Source organism: Lepidochelys olivacea (assembly GCF_965140295.1).
Source record: "Lepidochelys olivacea isolate rLepOli2 genome assembly, chromosome: 8".
Lineage (NCBI taxonomy): Eukaryota > Metazoa > Chordata > Testudines > Cheloniidae > Lepidochelys > Lepidochelys olivacea.
In genome coordinates this window covers 14216735-14240215 of record NC_140418.1, presented here as the reverse complement: position 1 = coordinate 14240215, position 23481 = coordinate 14216735, and the positions used below count along the sequence as shown (strand labels likewise).

Below are 23481 nucleotides of genomic sequence, written 5' to 3'. Positions count from 1 at the left end.
TATCTTTCTGTAAAATCTAAATCCAAAGGAATAAAGTAAAGTGTGTTAAAGGATGTCTTTCAGGGAATGTACCTTTTTATAGTAAGCTTATTTTCCATCTTCTTATTATTCCCTCTCCTAGTTGTAGGAAGTAGAGTAGATGGTGGATAGCTTGAATTGATAGCTGTTAAATTTTATTCATCCACCATATCATTTGAAGTCCTCCAGCTGAACAGACTCAACCTGGTATTGGAGCTTGACTGCCAGAACTATGTGGGTCTGTTTTCACTTACTCTTACCTCCTTTATGAAAGGAGTTTAGGACACCTGTTGAACTACTGGATCTCAGGCTATAACAAACCCTCATTAGTCAGATCCTTCTTTAACCAGTTTTTTAAACCTGACACTTCATCTCTGCATATTTGGATGCTTACCACATGATATGATTACTAACAACAGATGAAATACGTTGGTGAAATAGAAGTACAATACTTGACTTAGTCTGTAATACCCCCTAAGCTTCAGGAAAGATAATCTTTCTGAGGAAGAAGCTGTTTGGGGAATAAATCTCTCCTCCGTGCGCTCATGGAATTTAGTAAGAATGATTTCCAGGCCCAGCCAAATTTCTTCTGAATTCTGCGGGGTGTGAAGGCCAAATATTTGTCCTTCCTCAGGCTTATGTGGTACAAAGGGCAGTACTGGTCTTTTACTGAAAACAACTTTTAATTTATCCATTCTTTTATCGGTTTATATTGATGATAAAGAGCAGCCTCGTTTTCTTATGTCATGAGCAATAAAAATACTACAGCAATTGAAACATCAAGTCACTGCACAAATACTGAATTTTAATTTTCAAATAAATATGGGGCTAAAATTTTAATGGGTGGCATGTAATCACCTCTTTTGTGCACACAGATGACTTTTTAGCACTTACATGTCTATTTTCATACATAATAACCTGACTTATATGTGGAATAGTGGTAATTTTCCAGGCACATAGTCATGCAATTGCAGTGCATTTTTCTGTGCAGACCTCAGGCCGCCTCCTTTAAAAATCTAGCCTCAGAGTGTTCTCTATTAAAAATGACATATGATTCTGCTTTAATCTACTCAAGTGTCTGTGCAATTTGAGGTATTCCTAAAGCTTAATTCGTGGTGTGACTGCGAAGATGTCTTATTTCTCTCCTGGATGTTTGAAAAGTTCAGTGTTTCACTAACATTGTATCGGGAACTTAACTGAATGTTTAACTGTAGTATACTACACAGGACTTACTAGTGGAGAATGGGAAAAGCCAATTTCTATGTTTTGCTTCAACTACGTTCTCTATATGCTTTTATTTTTTTGGTTTTTAGTATGAATGTAGAGCTAAGAACAGGTGCTGGATTGACAGCCATGGATACAAAGTTCTTTATCTCTTCCCCATGCCATCATAACAGTGTATTGGGAGGAGATTTCAGGCTTCATAGCTTATTCGGTCCTTAATCTTTCTGCTAAGGCTTTCTAACAGGGTGTCAATTGTGATAGTTCCTATTGCCACCTAAAAGCCACTAAACTCATTTGAGATGGACCACTGAGCAATCATCAGATAGCAATATCTTTTGACCACTTCTGACCTGAGTTAAATTTGAAGTGTCAACTTACTACTGCATTACTAATCTCCTTAAGTAATCCAACGCCTCTTTCTGTTCATGCTTTTACACTAGCCGTTGTGCAGCCTCACCCTTCATTGTAATTAAAACAGATATCAAACATATTACCTTGAAAGTAGAACAGTACAAAGTAATTTTCTGTCATCTTCATAGGTACGGGTTCTCCTCAGAAGTCACTCAGTTTGTCTGAGGAAGTAAATAGTAAGAAACAAACAGAAGATAGTATATCTATGGCATCCTCTTTTCATTCCAGTCCTCCTGCTTCTCCTCAGGGCTCTCCACACAAAGGTAGGAGTATATGCTTCTATACTCTACTCAGGCTTCCATCTTAGGAACTCAGTATTTTGTTATACTATAAAGGTTGTTATGGATTTATCATTTATTTAAGTGATTCTGTGAGTATAGCAACTTTATGTCAAGAGTAACATTAGAAATAAGAGTGTTTTTATAGTAAGAGTGTTTTAATATATTTCTGTGCAAATTAATATACAATACACAATTTTCCCATTACAGTATGTACATTTTTGAGACTTAAGTCTGAAATTAGACGTTGTTAAAATTTTGAAAAGCACGTAAGTCCTGTTTTCAAACGTGAGTTAAGCACTTAGGAGCCAAAGTCTCATTGACAATCTATGTGATAAAGGCTCCTGAGTACCTGAATTACGTTCACAAATGGGATTTAGGTGCCTAAGTAATTTAGGATAACATTTTCAAAAATGTCTCTGTCTGAGCACTGCTTTTGGTGAATTTAGTGTATGCATGTCGTGAGCACTACACTGTTAAATTAATCTTATACCTGGGACATTCTATCTCTCTTGAATCTTTTTCCTAATCATACTGTAAGTCTTTGTTTTACTACCTTTAATGTGTTTTTATTATTAAAATTGGTTTTGCAAAAAACATTAAATACTTTTTTCCTCCATCCATCAAAAATCATTCTAACCAAACCCTGAATTTTTGCTGAACTACTGTGCAGACATGCAGTGACAGGAGATGCAGGTGCAATGCCAGATAGAATTCAGGATCTTGGTGAAAACTTTGTTACTTACAAAGGTGTATTGGGAAATAAGTAATGCATCCTGCTGAATCCTGGGTCTCACCATTTACATTTTTGTGTTTGTATGCTGGGTTTTTCTTGCTATCATGATGATCTGTGAGTCCACTTATTTTTAAACCCTTTGCCTTGAAGGACCTACATCACAATATTCACTAGTCACCTTTGGATGGGATTCCTTTGGAAGCCAGTTAACATCATGCTTACTAGTCTGCCAGAGTGGTCACTGCTGAATAGTGTAAGGCATTTGTCCCACCTTCCTTCATCCTGAACTATTGTCTCTGAATTACTGACAACCCTGAGAATGAGGGATTGGACTGGGAACCGTGCATGGCAATTTATTGTTCATCTTACACTTCTCAGCAGGTGATCGTGCTTGGGAAGATCTCATGAGAATTTGCTTCTGGCACCACATGACACTATTTCTTTTAGGAGGGGGTCATTGGTTTTTGTTTTATCATCATAATACACATTTAAAATAAGTGTCTGTATGGCCTTACTATTGAATCCTGCTGTCAGTTCTTATTCTGATGAGGTTTTCAAGCATTACTTTTAATTGTATGTTTCTATAAACGTGTGATTTCCATTAACTTTCATGTGGTTTCATGAGAATCATGTTTCGTTTCTTCTGGATGATTTCATTAGTTTGACTTCCTTTTATCATGTAGGATTTTTTGTTTGTTTTGAGGGGGGGAGGGTTAGCACCAGCTTGTTTTGATCAAGGTAGTCTATATCCCATCTTGTATGTTGTACTAACATTCATTACTGAATTAAAATTAAAAATATACTTCACAAATAACTGAAATATCCCATCTCAGTCCTAAACTTCAGTTAGCTCTTCCATTGCAGGTTCTATTCTCTTTTATTCTCTGAGCTGTACCCAAAGGAGTCCTTATGCAGGATTTAAGAAAAAAGCCTTTATTAGGTTAAAATCAAAATGTTAACTTTGCTGTCAGAAATTTTGTTATTTACAAAGATTTGTACGTTGTTTCTTTGTAGTTGGTAACATCCAGAGGTCTGATAACTGCGGTCAAATGAATCTCTCTGGTTCCTCCTCATCACTTGCCAGTGAAACCAGCAACAAGAACAGTGGGCAGCGCAGCTATGGAATAGGTGGGATTTATTTACAAAAGAAAATTCAGGAGATCACTGGCAGAACAACACATGGTTCTGGCAGTAGTGAAAAGAAAGAAAGTGAGGATGATAGAGACAAGGCAGAAGTTGAGAATAAGCACAGAAAAAGAATGAGATCCCCATTTGGAAGACATAGGGAAAGAAGTTTCTCCAGGGAGAGAGCAGCTTTGACAAGTAAAAAGGAGGCCGATCACATTCAAGCTACAGAAGGAAATGAAAAACTAAAGGACATAGACAGTGATGCCCTAAGTACAAGTAGCCATGGCAACAGTAATACGCTTGTCTGGTTCTGTCCACAATTGAGGCCCAAGAGGAGGAAGACTATATGATGTACTTTCTCCATTTTATATCAGGCATTTAAATGGTATCAATATTGTACATATGCATTTATTCATGTTAAAGTATGTGTGTATATATATTTTAGTTTCTAACAAATACCCCTCCACCTAATCTTTTTACGGGCAGTTCTTCACCTGAGACTGGCCTTAGAAATCATTTAAAATATTTGAATTAGTGTACTTTAGTGCTAAGGTTAGAAATTCTATGTAAACATACAATCCTTATTTATTTGCATTACCCAGTAAATTTTAGTTTCTCGAAATCTGCAGAAATATTAAAATCTGTAACATTATTTAGACTTAAAAAATACTCAATATTTCTGCAAACTCCTGCAAATATTGCTTGATAAAAGCAGCCACTGTGTCATGCTGCCTTATGTTTCTGTCAGATATACTTTAGTGTTCCTTATTGGTGACAGTGTAGTAATCTTGATTGCCCAAGAATGTACATTATGATATAAATTAATCCCTTCCTATTCCCAGCTTTGACTTCTATTTTTTTTTTTTAAAAGCATGGTATCTCCTACTGGTCTGTGTTTTACCAAGCTAAACTCCCAAGCCAGGCTCAGGTTATTATATTTACAGTTAGTATATATGTGTACACACATTATTATTTATTTTTCAGATAGCGCAGGTCTGTTTCACAACAACTACAATAACTCGTTTGTAAAACTATTTGACATTCTTAGATGAAGAGTGGGTAGTGTTTGTTATAATGGTCTAATTGTTTAATTTCAAGAGTCAGCATCTGGGATAAAAGGTCTCTTAAAAGTTATACATGTGTGTCGGTTGGCTTTTCATTAAGAGGAAAAAGTAATAAAGATGCTTAAATATTTAAATTCATGAAAGACATAAACAGAAGAAATTTAGAAATATATTGTGTTGCATATCAATATACTGAAAAGTAAAGAAATTGAGTTTAATCTAAAATGCCAATCTTAAATACATTTATTTACTCTAAAGTTACAGTTATGCTCATGTTTATCAAACTAGAGTATCTGTTTCAAAGTTTAATTTGTGTGCCCAAGCTTCAAAAACTGTAAAAATAATCGGTAAATATATTTGAGTTATACAGCATGGCCATTGCCTCCAAATGTCAGGTTATTTGATCAATGTTATCTTGGTATACATGGCATCAGTCGTCATGCTGAGTCATACATGTCACTAAAATTGCTTTCGTATAGATGCATCTGTTCAGATTTTTCTCTAATTCTGAAGTAAATGTTTCACTGTCCAGTACAAAAGCACACCATGTAGATTTTTACTTAAAGTTGAAGTGAGAAACTGTTGATTCATGCTAGTACAACTGGGAAAGAATCTTGAAGAACAGTGCATCAGCTGCAAGCTTTGCATGGTCTCCTGTGAAGAAATTAGATAGTGATTTGATTAATTTACCAGGAGGCTAAGTGAAGTCTCTGTTCTCAAATGTCCCACTGTCCTCATCAAATGAAGGGTCAAGTCTTATGTGCATGTATGTGTTTGTACTCACAATATAACATACCAACTCTAATATTTAGTAAGCATTATCTGTCTCAGTGCAGGCAGGGGAAACTGCTCAAGTCTAGCTTGAAATAGAGTGGACTTTGTCTAGTCACCCTGTTGGAACCCTCAAGCAGGATGAAAATCTAAATATTAAAAGAAGGTAGAAGCCTTAGTCTAAGGCATGCTTCCCCCAATCAAAGCATGACCCACAAATGGTAGGGGAGACAGTTATCTTAAACAAAATGTTTAAAGAAAGCAGATTTGTAAGACACCTGCTCATTAGTTAATTTTGCTTCTGCTTCTGTTTTACCTCTATTTTAATTCCAAAAAAAGGTGATCATAGTTGGACAGAAAAACAAGAGCTGACCCGACTCACGACAAGAGGCCACTACTTTCTGCAAATCAACTCATAGACCAAATCAACCCAATTATTAATGTAAACAAAAAACTTCAGCGATCCAGCCAAATTTCCACTGACAGCTTATAATTTTTTATGAAAAAGAGCTTAGAGGGATCATAAAACCAATTGCCATAATTTTCTTCTAACAGAGTTTAAGTTCAGAACGAGAGAACAATTTAACTGTGACAGACAGTGCAAATGATATGCTATTGAAAATGCATTCTGTTCTGTACTCAGAGGGAAAGCACAGAAAAGCTGCAGGAGGCCAACCAGTAAAACTGCTATCACTAGTACAAGATATCATCTGCTAGCAAAACCCTAATAATATTGCAACATATGTTACTTCATTTTAAATAGATTTCAGAGTATGTTGGTTACTACGTAAGGTAACTGAGCTGATGTATTAGAAATAGTTCCACTCAGAACCAAAGTTTGTTTTTGACATCCTGTCCTTTCAGTACCTTTTTTTATTTTTGCTCATACATGTCTCAAAGAACAATATGTCAGTCATTAAATGCCAGGCAAGTATCCATATCTCTTATATAACTAAAGTCGAGGCATGTAGGGTCCTTGTTTGGTAGGTAATGGACTTTTCTGTCACTTGTTTTCAAAAACAATGCACCAGCTCGAGGGAGTGTATTCAGTTTGTTTGAATTTTACAGTGCACCTAACAGCAAAATTGGTTGGAGTGGAAAAAGAAACTTCTGTGTATTTCACAGTAGTGTTCAAACTCTTTGTTTGAAATCTACCTACAGTAAAGGAAGCAAACAGGGGCCTAATGAAAGCTGGTGTGATTGACTTCAGGTCTGAATCTGATTCAGTGAGTCTAGAGCTATAGTACAATCCCAAAACCCACTGATAGACAAATTTACTAGAAATGACAATTTCGTAACACAACAAATGACAACTTTTGGTAGTCCATCTCTTAATTTTGGTAGCCCACATAAACTTCAATGCAAAAATGATGCATGTTACCAAAGCTAGGGAGGAATGATTTGGACCACTCTATTGTCTGTCGTCTTCTTCCTTCTCCTAATTTGTCTCAATCCATTCCTCCCCTCCCCCCAACCTCTTTTGAATCTTTTCCTGTATTTTCCCTTTCTACTCCAGTTCAGGTTGGCAGATAACGATACAGAATTACTAGCAGTCCTTCACTATGCTAGTTCAGCTGTAGTGCTTGCTGTGATTGAAACACTCACCATCCTAGTCATTTTACTCTCAGCACATATTTGTTAAGCACTTCCATGGAGAAGCATTAGGCTACACTCCAGCTTCCAGCATTGATCGTCAAAAACTTTATGGGGCTCCCATTACACACCGATGAGGTTCAGCTTGCACTTCAGGACCACTGACTTAAGCCAAAAATTAGCCTTAGAGTAAAAAATTAAGTACTTATATGTCCATTTACCCCTGTTTTCATCAGAGTTGGGAAGCTAAAAAATTAGAGCCCATTTACCTAAAATTGATATATTCCCTGAGCTGTTTTTGAAAGGGATGTTAAATTCTCAATGTGTTAAATTTAAAAACAAAAAAGGAGCTCTAATTTGAAGTCTAGCTGTTACAGGTGATTTGTGCAACTCTTACCATATCTTGGACTATGCTATTTAGGGATAAATATTGTTATGTGTCCCATAAATCAGCCTCAGCATATGTAAACTCTTTTATGAGACTATTTGATTCAATAGGGACCCACAAACACAGGTCTTCAGAAACAAAGTACATCGTGTTTGTGCTCCAACATCAGGATAATTTTTTAATCCACATTTCACACATGGCATAACAGTACTCTGGCATTGAACTGGTAGAGCTGACTTTTAGTTACTGTATAAAATCACATGAAAAAACATTTGTAACTCTGGCAACCCTGGTATTAAAATACAAGGCAGCATCTTAGCTGCTTGATGCAGGTTTTTATATTTATATTTTTCACGTAGCATCCAGAGTCGGGATTGCCAGCGATAAGAGGTGAAAGATTAGGTTTAAACTTGTTTGAAGTCCAATCACATCCTGACAAGAAAGGAGTGTTCTGTTGCCTCTTGGAAAAAGCAATTTGGTGCATATGGGATTTTTCTAACTTGACAGCCTTCCATGTTGCCACTTGGTTTCTGCAGCAGTGCAGAGTGGGTAGTGAATTAGATTCCTCCACTGAATGCAGCTGTGGCTATTCCTCCTAAATTGTCAAGGCCTGGGGTAGAATTAAAATCTACAATGAACATAAGAAAATTAGCAGGAAAAGAAATATAACAATTTCTGATTACATTTACTTTAGTTAATATTATTACATTTGTTTGTACTAGAGTAGCATCTAGGAACCCAAATCAAGGATTAGGGCACCATTGTTCTAGGCGCTGCACAGACAAATAACTAAGAGGACAGTCCCTGCCCCCAGAGAGCTGGCAGTTTAGGTGTCGAACAGAATATAAGAAGTTGACAGAACAGACATACGGGGTGTGTGTGTGAAAACCTTTAAAAAATCTCCCCTAGAGCTATTAATCTCTTATTTTCCCTCCCAAGCTGTAGAAGAAAAGACTTGGTTGGTTTATAGGGGTTGTATTGTTTATGTATGTGTGAGAGAGAGAAAAAAGAACACATTGAGAGTGACCCCAAGCAGAAGAAAAAAAAGTTGTGCATTTTGTTCTGAAAGTGGTGAGCTTACCGTGGGAGTGCGTTACACAGTGCAGGTCCAGCTGCTGTAAAATTTCTACCTCCCATACTTGTGAGCTGCCCACTTGAGTTTCATGATTCATAATGAGGTAAATAAGAAAAGTGAGATGGAGCATATGTCTTATCCTTCAGTGTTTGTAAATTTTGGCAATGATCAGAATACCCTCATTACACCACATGTCTACACTTGCAAGTGAAGGCGTGATTTCTGACACGGGTAGGCATACCTGTGCTAGCTTATGTTTAACGTGTACTCTGGTTGCTAGCCCGTTCTGAAGCCCGCCACCACGTTTGGTGTTTTGCAAACAATGTTCTGACGTCTAAACTATTATTATTGCCTATACTAGCTAGATTAAAGCTGTGCTACAGACATGCCTTTGCTTGCAGTGGAGACACCCCCCATTTTCTGTTGAATTTCATGCACAATAGGTGGTACAGGAAGATTGGGGGAAATACATTGTCTCACTAGCCAAGGTTGTTTATAATTGTGGCTGAGTGGTTGTTGCACTGAAGTAACCTGACACACCAGCCTGGGGCAATTTGTTGCCATTGCTGATTATATGTAATGTTAAGTTAACCTCTTGGTTTAAGTGGGTCTTGGCTGTAAGTACCAGCTGATTTTGGTATTAGCACGTTGTACTGATAAATCCTGATTCCTCTTATGAAAGGTAGTGGCATAAAACCTACAGAGAAATAGGCATGAGGGAGAGGGATCTTTCTGAATAGCTTTACTGAAATATTTTTAGTGCTTTAATGTGGTGGTGAATAAATAGATTTCCCCTTCTCTTTTTGATGTGTTTTCCTATTTGCTGCATGTCTTATCTCATTTAGGCTATGCCCTCATACCGTCCACTAAATCTGATAACTTCTCAGACTCCAGCCACAGTGAGATCTCATCGCGGTCCAGCATCGTGAGTAACTGCTCTGCCGACTCAATGTCTGCAGCCCTACAGGATGAGAGATGTTTGCCTCAGTCTCTTATTGGGATGGATTCAGCAGGAGCAGCAGAAAGAAAAGAAGTTCCTCAACCATTGGCTGAGTATAGCCAGCCTAGCATTGGGTGAGAAGTGTTTGTGCTGTGGTACTTGGCTGACTGACGTAAGGAAAAGGAGCAAAATGCTTTAGTCAAGGCACAGTTAAGGGTTATGCTGTAATTATTATTATTAACTTGTTGACAGCAATCAGTGTGCTTGCTGTTTTAAAACGTAGGGGAAGACAGTTTTTTGCGCACAAGGAGTTTGCAGTATAATTTAGATAGACGAGCTTCTCTGCATCAGCAGGTTTTGGATGGATGTCTCTTGCAGGAAAATGCAAATACACTGAGAGCTTGAAGGATATTTAACAAATTCCTTGCTGTACAGTGCTGAGGAAGGCAGCTGAATGAGAACAGCATGCTAGCAGTTGTCGCTGGTTATCAGTAATATCAGTCACTTCAATACTTTAATCTTTAATATGTAACCCAAACATTTTGTAAGTTGTTTTTATGATTGTTGAGGCTGATTAGAAACTAGTTTCCCATCTTTTGCCTCCTAAGGTTCCCATACCAGACAGTTTGTTGCCTTCTTAGTAAGATGGCTGCCACCAGTAGCTCATTCAAAGATGCCACATATATCTAAAAACGTTGGGCTTGATCCTGTGATGTGCTGGGCCATGACAACTTCTATGGAAATCAAGGGGCTCAGTATCTCTTGGGATCAAATGCTGTCTTTTCAACCACAGTGTATTTTATTCAGGGAGAGAGATTCTCTTTACATTTGAAATATCAAATACCTGGGCTGAGCTAGTAGTCAGTTTTTAAGGAGAAATATTAATGCTTGATAATGCAACACTGGCAAAAATCTGCCCATGGAGAGAAGGGAATGATTTTTTTTTTTTATGAAAAAATAACACACACTTTTCATTGTTGAATACTATGAGGAGTTGTGTCTACTTGTGTAGCTGTGAAACCCAACAATAATGTGAGAAAGAATGAGTATTTTGTAGTGCTTTCTCCTTATCAATGAGACTATTGGAGAGAGAGTGCATTGCTAAGATAATATAACTTCTGAATATTTACCAATCCCAGTTTTTCCAATGTGATAAAATTGGAAAATAGTAGATCTATTTAAAGGTGCACTTTATAAACTAAAATAATTCTTTTCTAAAAAGCACAGGACCTTCCAATTTCATCAGAGATACGACATTTATTCACCGCAGACATAGAATAGTTAATTAAATACCCCAATGTGCCAGGGTATTGAAGCACATAAAATCACAGTTTTTGAGAACGCATACTGTTGCATTAAGGATCGTATTGCAGCCTGAACTTGGTATTTACATGTGTTTATAGTTTAAAATCAAATCCTCCCAACTCTGTATTATTGCCATGTTTTAGTTTCCATAATTTTTTGTGAAAAAAATATTTTTTTGATAGAAAAGTTCAAAAGATAGAAAGGCAAGGGAATAAAAAATGCTTCTAACACGATTCCTAGATTCCATAATGTGTCAATATAATGTACATGTTGATGAATTTTATATATTATCCTTGATATTCACTTATAGCGCAATCCAGAGCTGATCAGAGAAGTTTTGAATGGGCGGTCAGCTTTATAGCATATTCCCTCTGTCTCTGTTTGTGTGTCAGCCCCACAGCATGCTGGCCACTTTTAAACCAGTCGTTGTCCTTAGATTTTTTTTTAGAATCTCAGCCTTTAGCAAAGTTAACAGGTTTTTTTTTCCTCAGTGCCTCGAAGTAGCATCTCCCAGTAATGGTCTAATTGATTTCTTAGCTGCTCTGAAGGTGTGCACTTGAAACTGTCTTAGGCTATGTCTACCCTACAGCTTATATCAGCAAGACTTACTTCGCTCTGGGATCTGAATATTCCACACTCCCTGAGCGACATAAGTGTATTATTTTTTTTATTACAAATACTTGCACTGTAAAAATGATGAACAAAAGGAATAGTATTTTTCAATTCACCTCATACAAGTACGGTAGTGCAATCTCTTTGTCATGAAAGTGCAACTTACAAATGTAGATTTTTTTTGGTACATAACTGCACTCAAAAACAAAACCATGTACAACTTTAGAGCCTAAAAGTCCACTCAGTCCTACTTCTTATTCAGCCAATTGCTAAGACAAACAAGTTTGTTTACATTTACAGGAGATAATGCTGCCTGCTTCTTATTTACAATCTCACCAGAAAGTGAGAACAGGCATTTATATGGCACTTTTGTAGCCAGAATTGCAAGGTATTTACGTGCCAGGTATGCTAAACATTCGTATGCCCCCTCATACTTCGGCCGCCATTCCAGAGGACATGCTTCCACACGGATGACGCTCGTTAAAAAAATAATCCATAAATTAAATTTGTGACCGAACTCCTTAGGGGAGAATCGTATATCCCCTGCTCTGTTTTACCTGCAGTCTGCCATATGTTTCATGTTATAGCAGTCTCGGATAATGACGCAGCACATGTTCATTTTAAGAACACTTTCACTGCGGATTTCAGAAAACACAAAGAAGGTACCAATGTGAGATTTATAAAGATAGCTACAGCACTCAACCCAAGATTGAAGAATCCGAAGTGCCTTCCAAAATCTGAGAGGGACGAGGTGTGGAGCATGCTTTCAGAAGTCTTAAAAGAGGAACACTTAGATGCAGAAACTACAGAACCCGAACCACCAAAAAAGAAAATCAGCCTTCTGCTGGTGGCATCTGACTCAGATAATGAAAATGAACGAGTCAATCCACACTGCTTTGGATTGTTATTGAGCAGAACCCGTCATCAGCATGGACACATGTCCTTTGGAATTGTGGTTGAAGCACGAAGGGACATATGAATCTTTAGCACATCTGACATGTAAATATCTTGCAACACCAGCTACAACAGTGCTATGCAAATGTCTGTTGTCACTTTCAGGTGACATTGTAAACAGGAAGCGGGCAGCGTTATCTCCTGCAAATGTAAACAAACTTGTTTGTCTGCACGACTGGCTGAACAAGAAGTAGGACTGAGCGGACTTGTAGGCTCTAAAATTTTACATTGTTTTATTTTTGAATGCAGTTTTTTTAATACATAATTCTACATTTGTAAGTTCAACCTTCATGATAAAGAGATTGCACTACAGTACTTGTATTAGGTGAATTGAAAAATACTGTTTCTTTTGTTTTTTACTGTGCAAATACTTGTAATAAAAAATAAATATAAAGTGAGCACTGTGCACTTTGTATTCTGTGTTGTAATTCAAATCAGTGTATTTGAAAATGTAGAAAACATCCAAAAATATTTAAAAAATTTATTTTGTCTCCAAATTTAGTTGGTCACTAACTAGACCTGCTATAATCAGAGGGATGGCTGTCACATCTTCCATGAGCAATGAGGAGATCTCCCACGAGCATATCACAATAGAAGCTGCGGACAGTGGCCGTGGAAGCTGGACTTCATGTTCAAGTAGTTCTCATGATAACTTTCAGAATATCCCAAACCAGAAAAGTTGGGATCTCTTGAATTCTTACCGTCACACTCATCTAGATGGACCCATTGCTGAAGTAGAACCCTCAAACTGTTGCCCTGAAGAGACTTATTTGTATTCTGAAGCTTTTTCCAAAAATAACTGGCAGTCAAAAGCCAGCACAGAACACGATCAGTCTCGGCAAAGCTGGGCCTCCTCAAGCTCTCTGTCAGACACGTATGAAACAAACTACGGGACAATTAAACGGAGAGGGCTGGAGCACTCTACAGCCGAGCAGACTGAGGTTTTGGACTGTAAGCCAGCCACTGATGCAAATTATAAAACTGTTACTTCAAGTACAGAAAAAGGCCTGATAGGTAAGCCAAGCCAAAAACCTGTGGAAGCTTCCACATCTGTTTTGCATTTTAATATTAAGTTGTTAAGAAATTACATCAGCAGATCTGGGGGCTGGGTTGCATATTAAATCCAGTTTTACATGTGGTTTAAATCAAAGTAGTACCCAGACAATGTGTTTTCAAACCAACTTTTTTTTTTTAAACTAGGAAAATTAAAAGAATAAAGCAACATGCTTCCTTACAGCCTTATGGAAATGCAGGAGGCCTATGTTCAGGGAAGCATCAGGCATTTCTACATATGCTCTCAGTGTTCCTTTATTTCTTGAGACTCCCTTGGGATCACCTTTTTTTAATCCTCCTCTTTTGCTTCTATCCCACACAACCCTTATTGCTCCACATTTTCCTCTGGCAAGGAGGTCTGGACATGCCTCCTGTGGGAATCCACTGACACTGCTCCTTCCAGCAACTAGTAAGGGAGGAGGTTGACTAGTGATGCAAAGAGACTGAGCACACTGTGTCCATAACATTCCTGTCCCAGGGAGCCCAGAAGCTATGCAGATTCCCTTCATAGCATCACGTTCCACTGCCTGCTGTTAGATTGCTTAGCCAGCTGACGTTTGCATACTGCAGGAGAAAAACACACTTTCTCCTCACATAAAATATGCCTTCCAAAGGCATATTTTATTAATGTGCACATGCTCTTTCAGTGACTCAGTGAGTAGGGATGCCAAACAACCAAGACTAAAGGAGTTGGATTGCAAAAAAGATTAAACATGGAGTAAAACTTTCTAAAAAATTGCTGAAGTTAGGGGTTGAAACTGAAACCCAATTTAATTCCTGAGCAATTTGCTGGAGGGACTTACTTTATCATCATAGGGTAATTGCCTGAGCAGACTTATCCTGATGTCACATATAGGGTGGAGGCCTTCTCTTTTTCTGGCTCCGTGGAAAAGGTGAGCTTGTCTAAGAAAGTTTTCATAACCCCCCTACAATTTACTTTGTATGCATTTCCTTCCAGCACATGCATACACACCCTGCCCTAGCCTAATAATATATCCTAACCACTAGTGCACTCTTCATCAGCTCTGACATTCTGGCATGTGAGCCACTCAATGCATTCTTGTTTATCTCTTACTCCTTTCTCTCTTGTTTCCAATTCTGTTCATGTACCGCATTGCACACTTTTCTTTGCATGCAGCCATGTTGCTGAACTATGTGTATTCATTGTTAAGAAGCATTCAGCAACATAGTTCAACAGAACGTGCATTGCATCCTATTCAGTGAAGGGAAAAAATAGGTGGATATGGATCTTGGGTCACAAGTAGATGTTTAATTTTGCAAACTCCTCATCCACACTTCATCACATACATCACATCAAAGATATTCTAGTTTTAGTTCACCATTTGTTTAGTCTGTTCTGGGTTGGGAAGATGGTTTCAGAAATGAGACTTCTGAAAGAAGAGAAGATCTCAGTGGGAACAGGGCAGACTAAGGGAGTCTCTTAAGGCAAAGGATCAATTCAGTAGAACTCGCACTTCATTTCTCCTGAAAAAGCTATTAAACCAGCAGTGTCTGTAAACACTTTTCCCACAAGGAACTCCTGCACTTTTAAAATGCTCATTAATAGCATTGTTTTATATGCAGAATGGGAGTGGGGGTATTGAAGTTTTTCTTACGTGGTATCTTAGTGTCCTGGTTTCTAAGTGATTTATATTGTGAGAAGTTACGAGAATTATGGAGCTGTAACGGTGTGGATGCCAATATTGGTGCTATGTCCAACTCTACCAGTGGATGGCACTCTCTTGCAGTCAATATTAGTAGATAGAGGCACCTTTGGGAATATAATAAATAAGAAAATTAAAGTAACAATAATATTTTGCATTCAAATGTTTCTTCTTCAGAGTGCTTTACAAATATCTAAGTAAAACGTGCCAGATTATACGATAGTTCGTACTTTTTCCCCTTAAATGAGGGGGATGGTCACACCTTGCAGAGAGCCCAACTCATTAATTGGTTGGTGGCGTTTCTCTTGAGGGGCTTGAAGACAATTTGCTGCAGGAGTTGTTTGCTGCATCTAAGACATCCTCTTGAAATTCATGAATTGGTCCCTGATTCCCACACAGGGCTGTGGGAATAGCACTATCACTGATCTTTTTCAAGTAAAAATTTTAAGGCATGTTGGATACTGATTTTGTGAAAGATAAGAGTCATTTTATTTATAACCCTTGAGTGAGTCGACATACTTCAGAAAAAGTAAGGGTCATCCAATGAAATTAATAGGCAGCAGGTTTAAAACAAACAAAAAGAAGTACTTCTTCACACAACACACAGTCAGCCTGTGGAACTTGTTTCCATGGGATGTTTGTGAAGCCAAAAATATTATGTACAATCTGTCTCTTAGTGAGAGCTTCATACAGAGCTTTTGATTTCTTCCTGCATCATAGATAAGCATAGAACATGTACTAGTGTCATACTGCATATCAGCAAGTGTAGTAGAATCTTGTTATAATAAAGTCAGTTGTTTAAAGAACTTCTCTTCTGGTTCATAAACAGGGCTGGAAGTCAAGAAGTCTGCTCTCTATGCCTGACTCCACCACAAACTAATTGTGACACTGGGCAAGTCAGTTAACCTCTCTTGTATTTCAGTTTTCCAACCTAAAGACTGGAGGTGAAGAATATTTACCTCCCAGGATTACTGTAAAGATAATTGCATTAATATTTGTAAAGCGCTGTGAAATCCTGTGGTGGAAGTTGCTATAGAAGTGCAGAGTATTATAACTACTGTAATTGTAATTGGAGTATTTCAGTGCATTTAAATAACATAAGACCATAGGCCAATTGAACTTCAATTGGCTTTTCAGCATATGAGTTCAGTCATTTTGCTATTACACTGACTTTTCAAAATAAGTATAAAGTATAAGTTAAAAGCATAAAAATCTGCTGCTGTTATAACCAATGTTTCTGCATTTGCCTTTTGTTATCAGTTTCTGTTTTGTCATTGTAACACTTCACAGTTTTTTTTTTAATGTTTTGTTTCCTTGGTTTTCTTCATTAACATTTCCATTGCTTATTTCTTGTACCAGTGTACTGTGTCACCTCACCTAAGAAGGACGATAGGTATAGGGAGCCTCCGCCCACCCCTCCAGGATATATGGGGATTTCTTTAGCGGACATAAAGGAAGGATCACCCCATCACCCACACTTAAAGCCTCCAGACTATAGCGTGGCAGTGCAGAGGTCAAAGATGCTACATAGTGACCTCTCTAGACTTTCATCAGCTTCTCTCAGTAGTGAACCAGTGGCCTGTATTTCATCGAAGATGCCTCAATGGCATAAACGGCAACCGTCCCATCCTAAACTAGCAGATATGACTGACGCAGATAGTGAAGAGGATGGTATGTTAACTAACTTGATAGATGTTAAATGAACTGATATGTAAGTCAAGTCTCATTACTGTGCGAAGTGTTACCTCAAAATGATGTTCTTGAGTTGTTCTCAGTAACTCTTTGAGATTGAAACTGTTTTTAAAGAAAATGTATTTGTTCAAATTAAGTGTGCCTTCGTATTTTAAAAAGCACATGGCGTAATCATGTCACTAAATGGGTTCTTTATCAAAATGTGTGAGATCTGCAAAAGTGTAATTAAGATACTCTAGATCAGTGGTTCTCAAACTGTGAGTCGTGACTCCAAAGTGGGTCATGACCCTGTTCTAATGGAGTTGCCAGGGCTGGCATTAGACTTCTGGGGCCTGGGGCTGAAGCCAGTGCCCGAACCCACAGCCTGGGGCTGAAGCCAAAACCCAAGGACAATGGGGCTCAGGTTACAGGCCCTCCACCTGGGGCTGAAGCCCTTGGGCTTCAGCTTTGGCATCCCTGCTCAGGTGGGTTCAGGCTTTGGTCCCCCTCCTGGGGTCATGTAGTCATTTTTGTTGTCAGAAGGAGGTCATGGAGCAATGAAGTTTGAGAACCCCTGGGCTAGATCCTCTACAGTGCTATCTTCTCCTTCAATTCTACATCCTTTGTCTGACCAATTCTGATGCCTTAAAAGGACACTGTCAGGTTAAAAATTATATTTAAAAAATACCATATTGGATTATTAATTCTTGAAGAATATTTGAAATCCTAATTACGATTCACTTCTTTGCATTTCTCTCAATCTGGACAGTGGAAACAAGTTGGTTCCACTTTTGGTTTTTCTTCCATTTCTGGTTGGTTTACATTGCAGTTGTCATGTGCAAATGTTGCAGAAGAATGTTTTAAAGCTTTTTGGGAACAAATACATTAATGGAAAATTTTCTGTTGCTCTTAGGTTTTGTAAAAGTTTGTTTTTACAAAGTTTGAAATTGGGGCCAAACTTGAGCTGCCACTGCCTTCTTAAACTAAATTCTTCTACACCCTTGTTTGAAGTGACTGTCAATACTGCCATAAGCAATCCATGCTGCTTGCAACAATATATATATATATATATATATATATGCTTCAGAAAGCTGTTCTTGTGTTTGTAAAAGATGACTCCACACTAACGTATCGGTGCTATTCTTTCAATCTTCCAATTTGTTATGCATTAGTATTACCAATCCTTTTCCCCACTGTCAATGAACTAAAGCTTTTAAATTAGAATATAGTACTGACTTGCTTGAATTTCCATCTGGCTTGAAAACAACAGGCATTTAGAGTCAAAGCCTTTGTGATATAAGGCAACCCTATTTTTGCATTGCATGATAGTAGAACATTCTGTAGTGTATATTACTCTTGTGTACCATGATTCCAACTCATGAGCTATGAGATTAAAAGATAATGATACAAAGAGGCCAACCAATATTTTATTCCAAATTTTTGAAATGCAACTTATTGTACAGTTCTAGATATTTTTCCTTTTTAGTTTTAAAATGTTTGGATAATTTTATCATTTTAGAAAATTGCTTGCTCCTCCCCTGTCCCATTCCGCATGGTTTGGAGTCACTGGAATGCATTTTCCAGTGCATTCAAAGTAATAATTTGAGAATACTCAATTTCATCTGTTTTTCTGTGTATCTTCATCAAATGGCTAAGAAACATGTAGGACGGTAGAGAAACGTTTTGAATAAGAAAAGGAGGACTTGTGGCACCTGCAGCTCACGAAAGCTCATGCTCAAATCAATTTGTTCGTCTCTAAGGTGCCACAAGTCCTCCTTTTCTTTTTGCGAATACAGACGAACACGGCTGCTACTCTGAAACCTGTCTTTTTGAATAAGGATATTTATTTTATTCTGGTCATTTGATTAGATTCTGAAAGCATTACATGGCAGTACAATCTCCACAGAATCACTAGAAGTAAATGGTAGGGGTTAGTCAACGTATTGAATAATGTACTGTATGTTCATGGCAGATGTCTGATGTAACAATTTACAATGTTTTTCTTGTTTTACAGAAGATGAACAAGTATCAGCAGTCTAACCGTTGGGCTATCTATGAAAACCACTTAAAATCACAGGGGACGTGGGACTATGAACCATATGATTATGTTAGCTAATGCTGACAACTTGCTGCTACTAACCTCAAAAGTTGTATTTGCCTCAGTCATGGACAATATGAACCTGGCTGAATCATAAATCTCTCTAACTTACTTCACTCTACCACAGTCAGCTATCACAGCCTAAGGAAACTATTTATGCCTGTGATATAAATACCATTTCCAAGGAGTACAGACTACCTGAGTACTGAAATCAGCATGATGAGAAGGACCAATCTTAGTACGTTGGGACCACCAATTGTCAAGAACCACTTGAAACTTGGAAGCATTCTTCTGTATAATCCTTTGGTAGATTTCTGTGATATATATTTTCCACATGACTTATAATTCTAAAATTAAGAATGTTATTTTACATACTTAAGCAAAATTGGGGACACTGCGGCATTATCTGAAAAAGTAATTTATTTATTTGGAGTTTATGGAGGGTTTTCTTTTATTTGTACTGGGAGTGCTCTGGTTGGCTAGTGTGAACACTGACAAAGAAAATGGGTACTAACTTAGATACATGTCAATATTCTTTGTGCTATTGAAACAGACACAGGTAACAAGGGGCCTACTAACTCATTCAGAAATACCCGGATTTGGGGTGTGTACTTAATGTAAATGGAATAAAGGATTTGGAAGTTAATGTGCATACAGCAATGAAACACTGCCATCTCTTGGTCCTGCTCTAGAAAACCCTGCATAATATCTATGGAATTCTTTAACTATCAGCCTGCTGGGAAAATAACTGGAGTTCTTCTCCCACGTTCCCCCAAATTAAAGGTTTGAAACATGGAGGCTGTAGTTCCTGTGAAATTATTTGGTATGTTCAAAACTTTCCAAGTACGACTGTAAACAAATTTTGCACTGCATAGTGCAGCATGTAAATCACATTGTTCGCAATAGAAAGTAAAATTAGTGCTCTGTGGGTTCTGTGATCATCCTATATTTTTTTTTTCTACTTGTACCAAAATTCAAATATTTTAGGTACTGGAATTATTTAAAAGGAAAATTGTCACCACTCTCATTAATGGAGTAGAAAGAAAGTGTATTAATATAGCATTTTAACCATAGGCCATTGCACATAATACAATGAATACATACTAATTTTATATCAACACAAGCCATTATGGAATAATATTTGTGAAAGTGAACATTTTGAGATATAGTACAATATAGTGTATAATTGATTCTGAAAACCTACAGCATTCATCCAATTAATTAGATTAGAATGTTTCAAGTTTTAGAGTGAATCCTGGCCAGGTTGTAATCAATGGTGGTTTTCATTTGGATGGAGCCAGGATTCACCTCTAATGTTCTTTTTGTACAATTAGGGTAAGCTAAGTTGCTTGCTTTAACTTTACTTAGCCAACCAGAGTACATGGGGTAAAACTGGAAATACGTGCATTTTTTTTTCTTGTTCTAGCACAGGATAACCCAATCAAATAATATAATTGGAGACGAATGTGTGGATCTGTGTTTTGACATTTTACTTGTAAATCTTAATGGGGATGTTTACAGACTAAGTTAGACAGATGTTTGTCATTTTACAGGTGCCTCAAAGAACTTCTGTATTACGTTATGAAGAGCTTTAAAATTGCTTTTATTTTATTTTTTTCCTCGTGTAAGGCAAATGCAGCATTTTCTGAAAATGACACAAGTACCAAAAACAACCCAAAGCCTTTGATGTGCATCATCCGTATCTATTTGGGGCTGATGTTTACAAACATAAGAATGTGTTCGATCAAACTTTTGCTTGTGTTCGTGTGTGTGCCAGATTTAATATTATCCTGTGGCTGGAATGTACCCTGTATTGATCCTTGTATCCTGAAGTCCTAAATCAGTCAAGAGCAGTAATGTGGGGAGAGGCTGCCTAATTCATAATTAGTTGATTGACTATGTGTTAGATTTTTGGTATGAGCGTCTGAGGAGTAAATAGCTGAAAAATCATAGTGAAAAGCAGATTAGCTGTTTCTTAAAGGATACCTTCTTCTTCGTCAAGGCCTTAATGTGTACAATGAACTTGTGTAGGCCTTAATGAATCAAGATTAATATAAGTGTCAAAATGGTCTAGGGCAAAATGGTTACTTTCAGCATATATAATGTTCACTTCTTAATACTTAAAATTATGTCTTACAGGATATAAATTGCAAATTCTAGTAATTCCACAGTAAACTGTAAACATTTGTTAGCTTCTAAGTAGCGTACAAAATAGGCTTACCATTTAATCAGAAAATCATGTTTTGTGCCAGATAAATTAAGTCCTAAGGTTTCAGTGACCTCAGATATTGATTTGTAGTTTATTTCAGCTTGTTGAACAAACGTAAAGGATTAAGTCTTTGTTCTTGAGGTGACCTCCTTTCTATCTAAGGGCCTGATACTGCTTCCACTGATGTCAGTGGGAAAACTCACAATGACTCCCATGGGAGCTGGATTGGGGCCCTCATCTGGTATCCATTAAGACAGCCATGTGATATTGATTACCCATTTAAACTTGGTGTTTGCACATCAACAGCATCATGCTGTTCAGCAGTACTTTTCAGGACACTGTTTTTAAAGTGAGTGAAAGTCTTGCTAATCATATTTTCCGAATAGACAGTACAACTAATGTAAATAAATCATGCATAAACTATTGATAAACGAACTACTTTTTCTGCTTCTTCTGACTTGGACAGTGTGGCTTGCATCTGCTTGTCCTTGCTGTGACTTCATTTGTTTTTTAATTCAACTGATCACATTGATCGGGGGAAATAGCCAAATGTAGTGTGTCTTGTATGGATTTGAAGAGACGTTATCCCTTTTTTCAGCTTTGAAAATTGTGAATTAAGACTGCATAATTCAGGTTTTACGTTGTTTCATGGAAGTGGTATCTCATGGAACAAAAAAATGTGAGCTGACTTACCTGTGCAGCACTCTGTCCCTTTTGATTTCTTTCTGTTACACAGCCCTAACTTCTGCTGAGCAATTCATGTCCCCACTAATATTCTTCCTCCACTTACTCTTTCACTAATGGTTTGTTTGCTCATAAGTGATGAGTGAAGGATTTGATTAAAACCAATTTGATTTTTTTGCCTGCATTGTGATATTTCATTGTGCAATTAAAATCTCAACCTTCCAAACCGTTCGGAAAGAACCTTCCAACCAATTGTAGTACCTTTGACTTAACTGGCCTCCACATAATGAAATTAAACAACTGAGCTTCTGTTATATTAGTTTGCCTGTTCCATAAATACAACACAGTAAACTAAAGGGGAATTCCTTCAGATATGCTTCCTTTAAGTGTTGGACAATAAGAGGAGTTGAATGATCGACCGTCATTACCAGAGTGGGAATATGAGGCCTTTTCTTGCTCATGTGCATCATCTAAACTCACTGAGCAGAGTCATTGGGACCAGTGAGGCTTCTTATGTGGGAGATGATTGCAGGGTGAGATTCATGGCTTCCTTCCAATTCTCACAGGTCGTGATTGTGTGATGTGCCGAGTGTCATCCTTTCCCATTGAAGTCAATGGGAGATGGAGGTTGGCCAGCATTTCCAAGGATTGAGCCTATAGGAAACAACCTTTGCAGAAAGACTCTGCTTTCTATCAATAATTCTCTTGCAAAAGATAAATCTGAAAAGTTTTTCTTCATTCTTTCTCTCTCGGATCACATGGTTGCAGACAACAATGCAAATATATATCATTTTAAGCTTTTGTATATTAGAATTAGTTTTTTTTTAAAAGATATACTTACGACTGCCTTCAGAAAAACAGATCAGAAAAAAAGGGATACTCTCTTTAGAAAAGCTTTATACATTATATTTAAAAATGGGGAGAAAAATCCATCTTGAGTTCCCAATTCAGCTTTAGTTTATGTTGTGCTTTTTTGTTTTATCTTTATTTTTATATATCTGGAATGCAGTTTAGCTTGGTATTAATACAATTCTAAATATATGAGCATATTGGCAACAACTGCACAGATGTATTGATATTCCAATAGCAATTGTACTGCACAAGTCAGTGATTGTAAAGTATTCCGTAACAAGCAACGTGTCTCCTATTTTTTGATACCTCTTACACTTATGTCTTTTAGAAAGACAGTGCCTCTGTATGCTTTTTGTACTTTTACTGAGTGATTGTAAATATTTGTTATATTTTTGGTTAAGAGAATGTTTAAAAGTACTGTTTATTATCCAATCTACTAATATGTTGGAATCAATAAACAATCTACATACATTCATTGTTTTTAAGCTGACCTTCTTTGATTATAAAAGTGCGTAACTGAGCGGAGGATTCCACTGTGACAGAGTTCAGTCCTAGGGATATGCAAAGTGTGCAGTCAGAAGTGGCATTTGTTGCCTGCGGCACCACCTTCAGCCCTGGTGAGGAACAGCAATTAAGTGAGTGTTTCTATTTTAAATAGGAATAAAAATAGGACAGAGCAATGGGAGCCTGGTTTGGGGGGTGGGGAGGGGGATTGTGGAATTTGGCACCTAGGTGTTGGTCAGATTTTCTTGA

The 23481-nt window shown here is 37.5% G+C and overlaps 1 protein-coding gene across 4 annotated transcripts in view; it reads left to right on the top strand.

The window, feature by feature from the left end:
* The window catches only part of RAPGEF6 (Rap guanine nucleotide exchange factor 6), a 226827-nt gene extending 203689 nt beyond the window's left edge, over nt 1–23138 (top strand). For 3 of the 4 annotated variants that reach the window (XM_084637269.1, XM_084637268.1, XM_084637271.1), the window contains 6 exons: nt 1782–1916; nt 3682–3795; nt 9532–9760; nt 13000–13511; nt 16574–16885; nt 18900–23138. In XM_084637269.1, the coding sequence (XP_084493395.1) occupies nt 1782–1916; nt 3682–3795; nt 9532–9760; nt 13000–13511; nt 16574–16885; nt 18900–18925 (1328 nt within the window). In that variant the 3' untranslated portion in view covers nt 18926–23138. The remainder of the gene's footprint in view (nt 1–1781; nt 1917–3681; nt 3796–9531; nt 9761–12999; nt 13512–16573; nt 16886–18899) is intronic. The other variant, XM_084637270.1, reaches the window with a different exon arrangement.
* Nucleotides 23139–23481: the final 343 nt, after the last annotated feature.